This window comes from Symphalangus syndactylus, chromosome 5 (genome assembly GCF_028878055.3).
Source record: "Symphalangus syndactylus isolate Jambi chromosome 5, NHGRI_mSymSyn1-v2.1_pri, whole genome shotgun sequence".
In the NCBI taxonomy this organism is placed as follows: domain Eukaryota; kingdom Metazoa; phylum Chordata; class Mammalia; order Primates; family Hylobatidae; genus Symphalangus; species Symphalangus syndactylus.
This window is the reverse complement of record NC_072427.2, coordinates 85,947,648-85,962,360: the sequence shown is the minus strand read 5'-3', so window position 1 is coordinate 85,962,360 and position 14,713 is coordinate 85,947,648. Positions and strand designations below refer to the sequence as shown.

The following is a 14,713-nucleotide window of genomic DNA, read 5'->3' as shown; positions in this document are numbered from 1 at the left end:
GTCTGTCTCTTCCTTGGAGATGCGTGCACAGCCTCTCTTCCCCTGAGCCCTGGGGGCTCCTGCTAAGCTCCAGACGACCCTGCCTCCACCCACTCTCCCTGCTCTTCCAGACCACTTCCCACATTCCAGGCCCCTGTGGTCTCGCCTCCTTGGAAGCTGCTGTGCCTCCTCTGGCCATTCTAGGACCATGCTTGGAAGTCCTAACAAACGCCCTCCACGTAGCCCGGCTGCACTTTGCTCTCTTCTTTGAGTCATTTCTGATTGAATTGCTGACGAGCCCGACAGGAGGCCAGGACACAGGTGCAGCCTCCTGGGGCCCTCGCGCCCAGCCTCAGCCCTTCTCCAGGCCCAGGACACATTAGTCTGGCACTGGTGCCGTCCCCGCAGGAATGTACCAGTCCCAGGGAGGGTAAACGGAGCGGCCGTCCCCACCCCAGCCCAGCAGGCAAGTCCGTCTCCCAGGGCCCCGATGGGCGAGTGTCAGAGGTGGCAGCAGGGTCACTTGCAGGCACAGCCGCCCCCACCACCCCGCATTTCCCCGCGGAGTTGCCAGTGCCTGCCAAGTGGGGGCGGGCTGGATGCAGAGTCCTGGCTCCCCACAGAGAGGATGGCTCGCTCCAACCTGCAGCCCAGCCCCTCAGTCCTCACAGGGAGATTCAGAGTCCCGGGAGGAACGCCCAGGCTCAGCTGCCCAAGGCTGTCCTGCCTCTCCAGCTCCAGAAGCAGCTCAGCTTCCTTCTACTGCCCCTATGACTCCTGTGTCTGAAACCTGCTGCCCAGATCATGAATATCTTGAAGTCTTTTCTAACAGAAAATAGATGAAGCTCCAGCCTGGGCAACAGAGTGAAACCTTGTCTCCATTAAAAATAAAAAGGCCAGGCATGTGGCTCAGGCCTGCAGTCCCAGCATTTTGGGAGACTGAGGCAGAAGATCACTTGAGCCCAGGAATTTGAGACCAGCCTGGCCAACATAGTGAGACCTTGTCTCTAAAAATACAAAAATTAGCAGGGCATCATGGCACACACCTGTGGTACCAGCTACTCGGGAGGCTGAAGCAGAAAAATCACCTGAGCCGGGAGGTGGAGGCTGCAGTGAGCCGAGATTGTACCACTGCACTCCAGCCTGGGCGACAGAGTGAGACCCTGTCTCAAAAAATTAATTAATTAATTAATTAAAATAAAAAATACATAGCTGGGCACGGTGGCATGAACCTGTAGTCCCAGCTACTCAGGAGGCTGAGGTGGGAGGATCACTTGAGCCTGGGAGATCAAAGCTGCAGTGAGCGATGATTGAGCCACTGCACTCCAGCCTGGGTGAGAGGGAGACACTGTCTCAAAAAAAAAAAAAAAAAAAGGTGGGGGAAAGAAAAGCGATGCAGCCGAAAGCCCCTCCCTCCTGACTGCAGCCTCTGACTCAGTGCTGCCTTGCACCTCCCAGAGGAAGTGGCTCCTGACAACCCCATCTCACCCCCAGCTCCTCCAACACACCGTTCTTCTCTTCCCTCTTCCCGCAGCTGGCCAAGAACTGCGGTGCTGAGGTCGCTCTCCCTCTGTCCCTCACTCTGCCGACCAGCCTCTGCTGCGCCTGGCCCTGTAACGCCGTCTCCCTGGGCTTCTGGGCTGCGTCTGTCTCAGCTCCTGCGCCCATTCCTCTGACTTTTCTCTATGTGCGTTCTCTCCCTGCCCCCAAACTCCAGGCCTCCAACCAGGTGCCTCCCCTGGGCTCCCAGCCACGCTTACGGCGGCCTCCAGATGTGCCCCCAGACTGAAGGGAAGCTGCTCCTGGGCACATCTGAAGCTGAACTAGCGTCTTCCTCCAAACTGCCCTCTCCCCTGACAGGCTGGGGAAGCTGGACTCCACCCCGTCCCCCGCCCCCCGCCCTGCCCTGGGCCCTGCCATCTTCACTGAGCTGAAGATATCTTTGGGGTCTGCCCTGCCTCTCCCCACCACCATTTCTTCAGCTTAGGGTGACTTTGGCCCCTGATTTGCTAAACAGCTCTGGGCCAGCAGGGCTGCCAACAGTCCTGTCCACAGGTAAGAGCATCCTAGGAGACGCCGCCCCGTGCTTTGAGAGTTGCCCCATGACAACAGAGATTCTTCTACAGAATTTTTTTTTGGAAGAAAGCATATTCTTTGTCCAAGAGAAGATGCTGATTTTGGAGAAAGATAGGAAGAACTTGGTGACTTCAGGAGACACTCTGCCTTCCAGTCCAGGGTTCCACCACCAAGAAGGCTGGAGAGCAGGAAGAAAAGGGCTCGCAGCACAAAGGCCGGAGTCGTGCTGGGTGTCGCGTGTGCCTGGCAGGGAGAGCCGTTCCTCTGTCCTTGCTGGGGCCCCTCCTCTGCCGCCCCCGCCTGTGCAGTCCCTCAGCGTTGAAGGACCGGAGAGAGGAGGCCAGTGCACATGAGAAGCGCCAAGGGAGCAGAGACTTCCCGGAGCCCCACTTGCCAACCAAACAGCACACAGGGAGCGGGGCCTGGAAGCCCCAGGGGTGCCGCATAAGGCCTTCTATTTTGTTAGAACTTCACGATATCCATGAAGTCAGTGGTTTGAATCTGCCTTGGGGCCGGGCAGTGGGAACTTCACGGTTAAAGAACTCCTGAGGGCCCTGAAGCCTCAGCCCCTCAGCAGTGTCTGGTTAAACCCACCTGCAGCAGGGAAACCTTCCACCTGAAGGCAACCCAGGCTTTCCAGGCTTGAGAGGAAATTCAGGTGTCACTGTTAAGCTTGATACTGCCTCGTGGCCAATAAAAACAGTGGCTGACCTTCAGGAAGCCTTCGTGACCTGTTTGGAACCACATAATCCTCACGTGGCCTTGGGGGGTGAGTGGGCCATGACCCCATCTCGCAGAAAAGGAAACTGCAGCCCACAGGGTGATATTCCAAGGTCGTGCAAGCCAAGTCAGAGGTGAGAGGTGGACACAGGCAGAAACCAACAGAACCCCGGGAAAGAAGGTGTGGCGGCGAAATGACACTCCCCCAGACGATGTCCCTACCCTCATCCCTGGAACCTGTGAATCTGCCCTTGGAGTGAGAAAAAGCACTTTGCAGATTGATTAGATTGCTGATTAAGATCCTTAAACATTTTTTAAACCGACACGTCATTATTGTACATATCCATGGAGTCCCCAGTGATGCTTCCATAGGGACAGCACGGAGTGGTCGGGCCGGGGTGCCCAGAGCTCCCATCATCTCAAACACGGACTGTTTCTCTCTGCGGGGAACATTCGATACCTTCCTTCCAGCATCGTGAAACGATATATTCTTGCTGATTTACAGTCATGCTACAGTGCTATCTAGAACAGCGGTCCCCAACCTTTATGGCACCAGGGACCAGTTTTGTGGAAGACAACTTTTCCACAGACTGGGGAGCGGGATGGTTTGGGGATGATTCAAGCGCATTACATTTACTGTGCACTTTATTTCCATTATTGCATTGTAATTTATAATGAAATAATCATAAAAGTCACCATCATGTCAAATCAGTGGGAGCCCTGAGCTTGTTTTCCTGCAACTAGATGGTCCCGTCTGGGGGTGATGGGAGACAGGGGCAGATCATCAGACATTAGATTCTCACAAAGAGCAACGTAGACCCCTGGCATGTGCAGTTCACAGCAGGGTTCGTGCTCCTCTGAGAATCCAGTGCTGCCACTGATCTGGCAGGAGGCGGAGCTCAGGCAGTAAAGCTCACTCACCTGCCACTCGCCTCTGGCTGTGCAGCTCAATTCCTAACAGGCCACGGCCGTAGTGGTCCCCGGTACCAGGGTTGGGACCCCCTGCTATAGAACACTAGAACGTGTCCCCCCTGACCAGCTGCAATTCCGTGTCTTTCAACAAGTCTCTCCCTACCCTCCCTGCCCTGTCCTTCCAGCCTCCAGCATCTCCTGCCCTGTTTTCCTTCTGCGAGGTCCACGTTCTCTGTCTTCTATCTCTGAGCCAAGTTCAGAACCCTGAGGTATGAGATGGTCCTGGCTTAGCCGGAGAGACCCTAAGTGCCGTCACACACGTTCCTATGAGAGGGAGGCAGGGAAACTTCACCCAGGAGAGGCGGCGTCCATGTGAGCACAGAGGTGGAGACTGAAGCAATGCGAGCAGAGGCCCCCATCCACCCCACAGAGCAAAAGCTCAAGAGGAACAAAGGGGCCTCCCCGAGCCTCTGGAGGGGAGCACAGTTCCGCAGACTCCTCGCTTTCTGCTCAGTAACACTGCTCCCAGGCATCTGGCCTCCAGAATAACAGAATACATTTCTGTTTTTTAAACCATCAAGTTAGTGATGATTTATTATAGCAGCCATGAGAAACTCTGCAAATGTATGTGAAGCATTGTATGATCAACGTAACTTGCACAATTTCCGGGTGTTCTTGTTTAAAATGTCATTGAGATGATAGTGATAATGAAATAGTAATCGTGAAATAGAGCCCCAGCCTTCTAATGGGTCAGGTCTGGCCCCTTCAATCCCTGGCAGACGAAGTTGCTCTCGATCTTCAAGGACCTGACAGCCTTGCCTCCTTGCAGGGCCTCCCTGCCTTGGGCTCCCACCCTGTAGTGGTCGTGGTGTTCCAGCTGCCCCCGTGTGCCCCACAGGCACCTGCGGCCTGCCACAGTGCTGTCTCCTCGCCCCCTGCCTGCCCACAGGCAGCTGCCTCTGTCCTGCCAGCCCAGGGCCGGGGCAGCCTGAGTGCAGTTGTGCGTGCCCGCTGCCTCCTTGAGAGTGGACACCACGACCATCATTTCTGGCAGAGCATCAGCCACTGTCTCCTGACCACCAACGAGCAGCCCAGGGGTTGTCCAAGGGCCCGTGGATGGACGCCTCGGCTCGGCCCCCAGGAAAGGTGCACTGGGCATGAGGGTCTGTGCTCACGCACGAGGGCCGCAGAAGAAGATGCAGAAGCAGCGCCAACCACCTCCTTGGCGGGCAGCAGAGGCTAAAGCCAAGCCCACGGGGCCTCCAGAGCCCCCAGCTTGTGACGTGCAGTGCGGCCACACACACCTGGCTGAGACCCTGCTGTGCCAGCACCACAGGCGCTGTGAGCAGGTATGGCTGGAAGGGACTCACACCCTCCGTGTGGCAGCCACTGCTCCGCCAGTTGCCAGCCCACCTGGTCCCCTGCCCACAAACACAACCCCACGACCTGGAGCCCACGTGTATCAGTTGGCAGAAAAAACGCATGGGCTGCTGCTGCCCTGGGCAGCACACAGACATCTGGGGTGCAGCCTGAGGCAGGAACCGTGGGCCGCAGTCACGGGCAGAGCTGGGCCTGGAATAACCACCCTCCCTTCACCCGCAGAGACCTGGCGACAAACACAAATGGAAGGGGGCTACAGGCCCCAGAGTGGGGCTCACACATGAGCCATTCCATGAGCTCAGAGTCCAAGTCACCCCATCACTGGGTCCCCCAAGATGAGAGCCCGGCACCCAAGGATTCAGATCCCGGAGCGTGATCCTCCCTACCCACCAACCAGGCTCAATCAGGACCTGCCAGCCCAGACCCAACTCAGCCGGGGCTTTTATGAGGCAGTGGCCTCTCCGGGGAAAATAAACCAGCCCTGATGAGGGCTCCCAAGAACCGGCTCCAAACACCAGCACGGAAAGAGGAAGACTGAGAAGCCTCCTGTTGAGACAACACCCAGCACATAGGGAAATAAAAGCTCCAGCCCTGAGCGCCGCACACTCCCTCCCCCACTCCCTCCCCGGCTCCCCCCCACCCCGCTCCTGCCCTCCCCCTGCTCCCTCCCCCATTTCCTCCCCACTTCCTCCCCACCCCGCTCCCTCCTCCGCTCCCTCCCCTGCTCCCTCACCCACTCCCTCCCATCTCCCCCAGCTCAACCCCCAGCATGGCCGCGTCCACCACGTCCATCTGCTCCAGTGCTTGCACCGGCTCCTGGCAGGTGGACAACTGCCCAGAGAGCTGCTGCGAGCCCCCCTGCTATGCTCCCAGCTGCTGCACCCCGGCCCCCTGCCTGACCCTGGTCTGCACCCCAGGGAGCTGTGTGTCCAGCCCCTGCTGCCAGGCAGCCTGTGAGCCCAGCCCCTGCCAATCAGGCTGCACCAGCTCCTGCACGCCCTCGTGCTGCCAGCAGTCTAGCTGCCAGCCGGCTTGCTGCACTCCTCCCCCTGCCAGCAAGCCTACTGCGTGCCTGTCTGCTGCAAGCCTGTCTGCTGCAAGCCTGTGTGCTGCGTGCCCACCTGCTCTGAGGATTCCTCTGCATGCTGCCAGCAGTCTGGCTGCCAGCCAGCTTGCTGCACCTCCTCCCCCTGCCAGCAGACCTGCTATGTGCCCGTCTGTGTGCCTACCTGCTCTGAGGATTCTTCTTTTTGCTGCCAGCAGTCTAGCTGCCAGCCAGCTTGCTGCACCTCCTCCCCTAGCCAGCAGTCCTGCTGTGTGCCCATCTGCTGCAAGACTGTCTGCTGCAAGCCTGTGAGCTATGTGCCTGTCTGCTCTGGGGCTTCCTCTCTGTGCTGCCAGCAGTCTAGCTGCCAGCCGGCTTGCTGCACCTCCTCCTGCTGCAGACCCTCCTCCTCCGTGTCCCTCCTCTGCCACCCTGTGTGCAGGCCCGCCTGCTGCATGCCCGTCCCCTCCTGCTGTGCGCCCGCCTTCTCCTGCCAGCCCAGCTGCTGCCGCCCAGCCTCCTGCATGTCCCTCCTCTGCTGCCCTGTGTGCTCCCGCCCCTCCTGCTGAGGCCTCTGCTCAGGCCAGAAGCTCAGCTGCTGACGGGCACGTCCCCCAGGGCCAGCCAGGCTCAGGTTCTCCCCAGCCTCTCTCACTGCTGACCTCTCAGCACACGCACTGGTACACACCGCACTGGTACACACCGCAGTGTGCAAGCTGGCTGACCTCATACCCCACAACCATGGCTTACCCATCCACTACCTCCAAGCCAGGCCCAGGCGACCATGAGACAGCCCTCTCCTGTTATTGAGGGGCCCCGGGTGTTCCCTGGTGGAATATTGCCCCATAGCCACAGGAGGTCCCTGGCCCCCCACTGCCCTTCTCTTCCAAGCCATCGGCCGCCCTTGCCCACCACGTGCCTTGCACAATGAATAAACTGGCCTTCCCTGCCTCTGCGTGCTCCTCTCCCAGCCTAGTGTTCTATTTCATTCTTTCTCGGGCCCTCTATGCAAACACAGCCCTGGCTTCGGCAACCCTAGAGATGAGCCACGTCGTAGCATTTCCAGTGGCACTGAGTTCCAGACTCCCATCCCCGCGGCCCAGGCCTCCCGGATCTGCACCTCCAGGCGGCTCTCAGGGTGACCCTGCTGCAAATCCAGGATTCAGGTGGTGATGTCTCTGGTGGCACATCTGGCCAGAGGGCTCCCTGGCAGGAGGGGCCTGGTGCCCCCATGCCTCCCTGTCCCTGGTGAGTTTGAGGAACCGCGGGGACAGGGCCCAGGTTGGCCTCTGTGTGGGGCCCTCTGCAGGCATAGCTGAAGCTGAGTGTCGCTGTGGTCAGCCAGCTCCTGGGTGGGATGGGGTGGGGCCTCCCTCTCCCCTGGAACCCTGGCATTTTATTTAAATGGCCAACGCCTTCTGATTGTGCTTGTGAAGGCTAATGGCAACATCTGTTCTGTGGCCCCAGGTCTAGCTGGGTGTGGCAGAGGTCAGAGGGAAAGAGGCCAAAGGGTACATGACCTAGGGATCCCACACGATGGGATCTGGGGCCCAAGCTGGCCATTCTCTGGCGGTTTCCTTTGGGGCCAGTGTTTCCAGGATCCCCAAGGGTCCCACACCCAGCCTCACTCCTCACCAGAGCCGCCTCCTCACCTGCTGTCCCCTCCACACCACACCAATGCCACCGCCCAGCTCCTGAGTCCCCCCAGCTGCAGTGGAGCTGGAACAGGGTGGGACTGAGAGGGGTGCACAGGGCTGCAATCCCAGGAGGCCCTGAAATCCAGCAAGATGTTCCCAGGACCTTCAGTGCAGGTCTAAGATCGCCTGGCCTCTGTCTCCCCTGGAGAGTGTGGGGCAGATGCCCTCGACTGGGCCAGCTTTTCCAGTGCACTCTCCCGGCAACGACCCTCAGTGAGAGGAGGGCCCTCCCACAATTAAAGCGGGGTTGGTGTAAATGGGTTCAGACAGACTGGGTCCTACCATCTTCTTCCTAGCCCCTGGGGGTGGGGAGGTAGCTGGGACCCTGCCCCCTGCTTCCCTGGGGTACCCTACCCCCCCACCACTCTCCAGGGGTCCCTACCATGGAACACGGGGTAAGAAAAGCCAGTTCCCCACTTCCCTGGCTGTTGGGGCCTGAAATTTTCTGTGGCCTGTCAGTCCAGACGTTACCCCCTCTGTGACATCATCAGCCTCCCTCTAGCCAAGTCCACCCCCAACCCCCAGGGAACGCAAACAGTGCGGGGAGGCCCCGACCTGCCAGAGCTGTTGGCCTCCAGCTGGTGGGTAAAACCCACGGCCTTCTCAGAACAGGTTTCTCAACACATGAGACAGAACACACCAGACTTTCAAGGAGGACACCTGGATGGAGCTGGTTACCCAGATCGTTCAAAACCGAGGGGCAGCAGCTTGAGGGTCTTTCCACTAAGGCTTGGATTAACAAGAGGAGCAAGGGTCTCTCCAGGATGGGCCCACAGGAAGTTTCCAGAAATCTACCACGGGGACCAGAAGAGGAGCCTTGGTGGGTGACAGTGGCAGGTGCTGCCCACTCAGCCGTGTGCTGCCTCCGCACCCATCACTGGGGAGATGTTTTCAGGAGAAAGATGCAGCAGCTCCCACCCAGTGTCATGTCACAGCCCCTGCACGCCATCCACGGACCCTGGATGGAGCCCAGCTGCCTCTGGGAGCACAGTTTAACTACAAAGGAGCCCTGGATGCCCACCCCACCCAGATGCACTGACCTGTTCTCTGTGGCCGGTGATGGCCTGTCCCCAATCACTGGTGACTCTTGCCTGGTGCCCCAAGCTCAGCCCATAACCCCCAGCTGCAGATCGAGGCCTAGTGCGAGCACAGGTCCCCCCAGACCCTTCCCAGTGCCCACTGGCGGCCTAGGCCAGGTAGAGCTGGCAGCGCCTCCCCTGCTGCAACATCAGGCCCTGGTAGAAACCACAGAAAACATGCACTGGCAAAACCAAGGAAGGGCAGCTGCGTCCCGGGTTCTTCCGCGCAGCTGTGTGTACACGCGTGCACACACCCGCGCACACCCCCATGCGCACGCACCCACGTGCACACCCATGCACACACACACGCGTACACACCCACGCGTGCACCCATGCGCACGCACCCATGCACACACACCCGCGCACGTACCCACGCGTAGACGCCCACGTGCACACACCCACGCGTACACACCCACACACACACACGCGCGCGCACCCATGCGCACACATGCACGCGCACACACCGTTGTCCCCAGCCGTGCAGAACGATCCTCCCTGAGTCCCCGGCTCCGACCCGCACGCAGCACACGCTAAATGCTTCCCACGCAGTAGTTTTGCTGGGTTGCGCTTCACCCACTTCTCAGAGGGGGCAGTCGAGGCGGAGGTGCCGGGGATCGAGCAGCTCCAGGCCTCAGGGGTCGCCCCGCCACCATTTTCCTTTCCCAGATGCTGGGACAGGGGGCAGGGAGGGGGTCCCCAGGCTGAACCCGACTAGGTCACCCTAGAAGCGAGACGAGCTTCTCTTCTGTTTTTCTTCGGCGCCCCTGAGCCCCTGACAGTGCCCAAGGTGCCCATGGGATTGGATTCGCCAGAGCCTCCTACGCAGACCCCACCCAGGGCCAAAGCCACCCCCAAGCCCCACCTTGGTGGGGGGGATGAAAAGTGAGCCATCGAGAGATGGGGTCCCCCCACCCCCAACCCCTCCAAGGACAAAGGCGGGCTGGGAAGCACCCGCTTTCACGTCCGCCCCCGCCCGGCTTTCCTAGTGGAATTGGCGCGGGCATCAGTTGGGGGTTGTGGGATCAGTGAGGAATCCTGCGGGGTCGCCTCCATTTATCAGTTGGGTGGGGTTGGGCGAGCACCCCTAGCCCCAGCCCAGGCGATCGGGGCGCGAAGTCCACTGGACGTGGATTTGGGATTAGGACGGGGGTGACAGCCAGGAGCACCACACCTGCCCTCCCCACTCCTGCTGCTCCACCCCTGCCCCCACTGCAACACCAAGGTCTCCACCAGGAAGATAGGGGTGGGGAAAGGACGCAGGGCAGGGGGGGTAGGGGGAGAGAGGACACAGGGTCGGGAGGGTGAGGGGTAGTGGCAGAGGCGGAGGCCGAGGCGGCGCAGCTGCGGGGCGCAGGGAGGGGCAGAGGAGGGGCCTTCAGATAGATGGGAACCTAGTCCAGACCATCGGGGCCCTGTGTGTGCGGCTCGTTATCCTGGAAACAGAGAGGCTGGAGACCCTTGGCTTGTGTGGAGCGGAACCCTAGTGTCCAACAGAGTGTATGGGGCTCAGCCCTAAAGCTAAACATTCTTTGTTTCCTGATGACCGTGGAAGCGGAGGGGGGAAAGCGCTGGCCTTATATTTAGGATTTTATAAAAGGAAAGTCGTGGCCACTGACAATTTGCGCTTCAGGAGTCCCAGAGTGACCGCCTGGCTGGGAGCAGGGAATGAGGGGGTCCTTAACTCTGAGATTTGTTTTCTGAGAGACAAAGGTGATGGGTGAGGCGGCTAAGCCTCTGATTCTCTATAGGCGGGGGTCATTCATTTCAGAACATGAACGGATTCAGTAATTAAACATGATAGAAAAATGCCACAAGCCCTAGGCCCACTGGAGTGGACCGGACAGTCCGTTCCCAGCGGGTCCCTCAGCCTCGGTCCCCCACCCTTCCTGGAGCCCTGGGGTCACGCACATCCCTCCTGGCTGCCTAGCCTGTGCCCCCCGATTCCCCCCCCTCCCCGCCCCGCGCGCGCACACACACACACCACAGCACGAGGCGATAGAGATATGAGAGCGAGTGAGCGAGAAAGGACGGGAGAGAGAAGGAGTGCAAGTGTGCGCTGGGGGTAACCCATGCATGCATGCATTGGGGGCAACAGGCTGGAGCTCAGATCCCTCCCCCAGCCCCCAGCAGGGTAGACTGCAGGCTCCTGGTCTGAGTGGGGAGCTGCGCCCCCTGGACAGAGGAGTGGGCTGCCGGGTCAGGAATGAGCACGCTTCCTAACTGCAGGACACTCAGAGGGCTTTGGTCATGCACACGCAGCCAAGAGAAGGTGTCGCTGGCACAGAGCCTTCCAGGAGCGGCCTTGGAGACCTCGCCAGGGACCAGGACTCCCCAGCGCTCACACTCCTTTAGGCACTGAAGTGCAGAGGACAGAGGTTGAGGGCAGAGCTCCTGGGAGCACCAGTGGAAGTAGGAGGGCTGGGCTGGAAAACCTCCCCCAACCTCCTATTGCAAAGGGGCTCCAGCCAGCAGCCTCCAAACCCCAGTGATCTTTTAAGATGCAAATCTGCGCCATCATTTATTTCCTCAGTGCCTTCTCCAGCTCCTGGGATGCACCCTTCCCGTCCCCAGGCCCAGAGACCTAACCATCCTCATCCCTCCCTCAGCCCACCCTGGGGTCTCTCCACCAGCTGACAGCCTTCCTGCAGTCCCCTCCCCGAATGCTGCTCCCTGAGGCCCTCCTGGACACCTGCAGGGCAGGCACAGCCCGCGGGACCTCACGGCACTCGCTCCGGGCAGAGATGCAGTTTGGCCAAGTTGCCAGCTCCGTGTGGGCAGGGGCCCTGGCCTGTGGCTGCCACATCCCGGGTGGGGGCACGGCCTTTCCTGGCATGGATGCTGAGCAAATGTAGGGGGAAGGGGAGTGAATGAGGACAGCCAGGTAGCTCACGGGCTGAGGCCTCACTGAGCAGGGTCCTGCGTGACCGGTCCCCACCGCTGACGGTTCCTGGGGTAACACTCGGGACAGGGAGAGGCAATGGAAAGAGACGTGGCCGCCCTCCATCCTGCAGCTCCCGGACTCCCAGTCTCGCAGCCCTCCCTCTGCCCAGCCCCTCAGAGCCCACCAGTGACCCCGCCCACTGGGTCCAGCGCTCCTCAGAGGGCTCCCACGGGACCTCCTGCCTTGATCTCCTGTCCACATGGAAGTGAAGTGGGTTGCTCTGAATGAGGGGTGCCGAGCCTAGGGTGCAGCCCACTCTCCTGGGTCCGCAGCACGGTGCAGCCCGGACCACAGGCTCCTTACAAGAATCGGAAGGGTCCCTGCAATCGCCCTTCGCACTGAGGCTTCCTACGGTGTGGTGTAAAAACACAGGTTTGTCCTCCACTGCTGCCCACGGGGCTGGAGCCGCCTGAAAATCCCAGCCCACAACTTCCCCAAAGCCTGGCAGCCACTTAATTAGCAAAGTAAGTCCTAGAAAGCGAGAGATGAGAGGGGAATGAGCGCCGAAAATCAAAGCAGGTTCCCCTCCCGACAACTCCAGAGAAGGGGCGTAGGCCCCGTGGCAGACCCAAACCCCCAGCCTCACGACCGCCTGTGACCTGCGGGTCAACCACCCGCCGCGGCTCCACGCCGTGGGCACAGACTCGGAGCAGGATTAGAAAGCTGAGACGGGGCAGCCACGACCCGGTGCCTTCACGCGCACAGCGGCACAGCCCCAGCCAGCGGGGCCCTACGCTAAGGCGGAATCCCACAGAACCCCACAGAGCGAGCAAGCGCCTGTGCTTCCCAAAAAGGGATGGAACCAAGGTGACTTCTACAGAATGATCTGAAGCCCTGGCTGGCCCTTATGCAAGTCTCTTGGGAGTGTTCCAAATTTAGCTCAATATTATTACGTGACTTTTATCTTTCCTCCCTGGTTCGTGGTATTTATAACTGGGTCATCTTTTAACTATTGGCAACCTAGCTTCAGGGGAGAGGGGGCGGGCTTTATAAATAACCTGTATTATTATTATTATGCAGGTTGGTTCTGTTCCCTGAGCTAAAGGGAACATGAAAATACATGTCTGTGACTCATGCCCCCCACCCCCCCCCCCACTGCAGGGTGTACTGAGGAGTCGCTCAGCTGCCCCGGGGTCCCCGAGCAGGGGAGGGAGAAAGGCTGGCGCTGGGCCCTCGATCGCGTGAAGCCAGGGGATTTTGCTCTGCCACAAGCCGACTTGGCTCTTGTATTGTTTGCAGAATCACCCAGTTCCAAGGCAGTCCCTGCGGGCAGGTGCAGCTGTGCTGGAGCCCAGGGGGCAGGGGCTTCAGTCCCGTCCCCAACACCCAGGCAGTAATGTTTCCAGCACGGAAGCCCTGCCTACCTCCCACCGCACAGCCCGAGGGCTGTCCTGGAGGCACAGCCATCCGTCCCTGGGTGGGCAGGCACGTTTACGACCCCCCACCCCCACCCCCACCCCCCACCCCCCACTCGAGTCAGCGCGTTCCATACTCGGGTGATCGTGCTCATCCCCTGGTCATGTCATGGGGATCTGAGTGCCATCCGAGCAGAGAGCTGTGGCCCGGTGCTGGTGCCGGGGGTGGACTTATCTATTCCAGGGAACCAAGGATGCATGATTTGCAAACAAAACCAGAAGCGCAAGCCATCTCCTCGCCTCCCCTGATAGCCGTGCCGCGTAGCCTGAGTGCTCGAGTCACTAATTTACTGTCCAGTAACCGGGTTTCTAGTGACTAGCTCTAGTTGTCCTGTTACTTTATTAAATTTTGGTTTGATAAGTAAAATCCCTCAGCAGAAACTCTAGAAAAGTATTAGCGGGTCATGGTCATGAGCAAGCCAAACAGCCTTTCTAAAAGGTGGGAAGGAGACCCCCAGGCTTCGCCAGGGCCCCCGGGTGAGCCAGCCCCGGGCTCTCCACTCAGACCAGGTTACGCCCCAAAGAACCGAGCCCTTCACTCCGGAGGTGGTTGTGTTTGGGGCTGTGTCTGTGTCTCCATCTTTTTGCTCATGTGGGTAAGGAGCAGGCCCGGTGTGGCCCTTCGCTTTGCGGAGTGCAGGCTGGGGGCACCTCCACCAGCTAAGGAAACGGCTTGTGCACAGCGGCCTGCTGGGCTGCTGCGACTTTATTCTTCATTCCCAAAGCAGGTGTCAGCCTTTCCCGGGAGGCCCAGCAGGTAAGCACTTGTGGAGGCCCCGTGGCTGCTGGTTAGCTCTTGAAGCTCGTCCCCACCCTGCGTGCGTTCTAAAGAGCCGCGTTTCTATTGCAACTGCCCGCCCTGCGCGTTCATCTTCCCCACCTGTGCTCCTCCCGCCGCTGCCCGTCTCCCCAGGGTGCTACCTGCCAGTCCTGCCAAAGCATCCTCAGGCACCGCGGCTTGAATCAGTGTTAGAAAGTGGCATTTGTGACTTGACGCCCCTCCCAGCTCCCCTGCAAGATACCCCCGCCCGAGTTCCCATGCCCCTGCCTTACCTGTGCAGGGCTCCCAACGCTGCGCGCCGTGGCCGGGGGCCACCAGGGGCAGCACAAAACACAGCCTCAGCAGGGCAGACATGAGGGGCTTGGGTGCCAAGCTCCATCCAGGGTTCCGCTCAGCCTGCAGGGAAGTGGCTGCTCCTCAGACGTCTACGTCAGCCTTCCCAGGGGCGGCCGCGGGGCCCCCGGGGGTCACTGCGACGGCCACATGCCAGCAGCCTGCAGCGGGGACAGAGGTGGCCCTGGCGGTCGCGGTGGGGAAGCTTCTGGTTGCTGCCTGCGGGAGGCAGGTGGCCCTGGCAGGTTGGGCTGCAGCCGCTGGTTTATCTCTTCATTTCCCTGATGGGCTTGGGTCCTGCGTGCAGGTGACAGGTGATAACAATCTCGGCACGGCCTGGGATTAGTCACTGGCA

The 14,713-nt window shown here is 60.0% G+C and overlaps 1 protein-coding gene and 1 pseudogene across 1 annotated transcript in view; one reads left to right on the top strand and one right to left on the bottom strand.

Moving 5' to 3' along the window:
• TSPEAR (thrombospondin type laminin G domain and EAR repeats) overlaps window positions 1–14,437 on the bottom strand; it is a 194,705-nt gene extending 180,268 nt beyond the window's left edge. The window contains exon 1 of the mRNA XM_055279891.2: window positions 14,298–14,437. Coding sequence (XP_055135866.1) covers window positions 14,298–14,379 — 82 coding nt within the window. The 5' untranslated portion in view covers window positions 14,380–14,437. The remainder of the gene's footprint in view (window positions 1–14,297) is intronic.
• LOC129483083 (keratin-associated protein 10-1-like) lies at window positions 5,837–6,681 on the top strand (annotated as a pseudogene).
• Window positions 14,438–14,713: the final 276 nt, after the last annotated feature.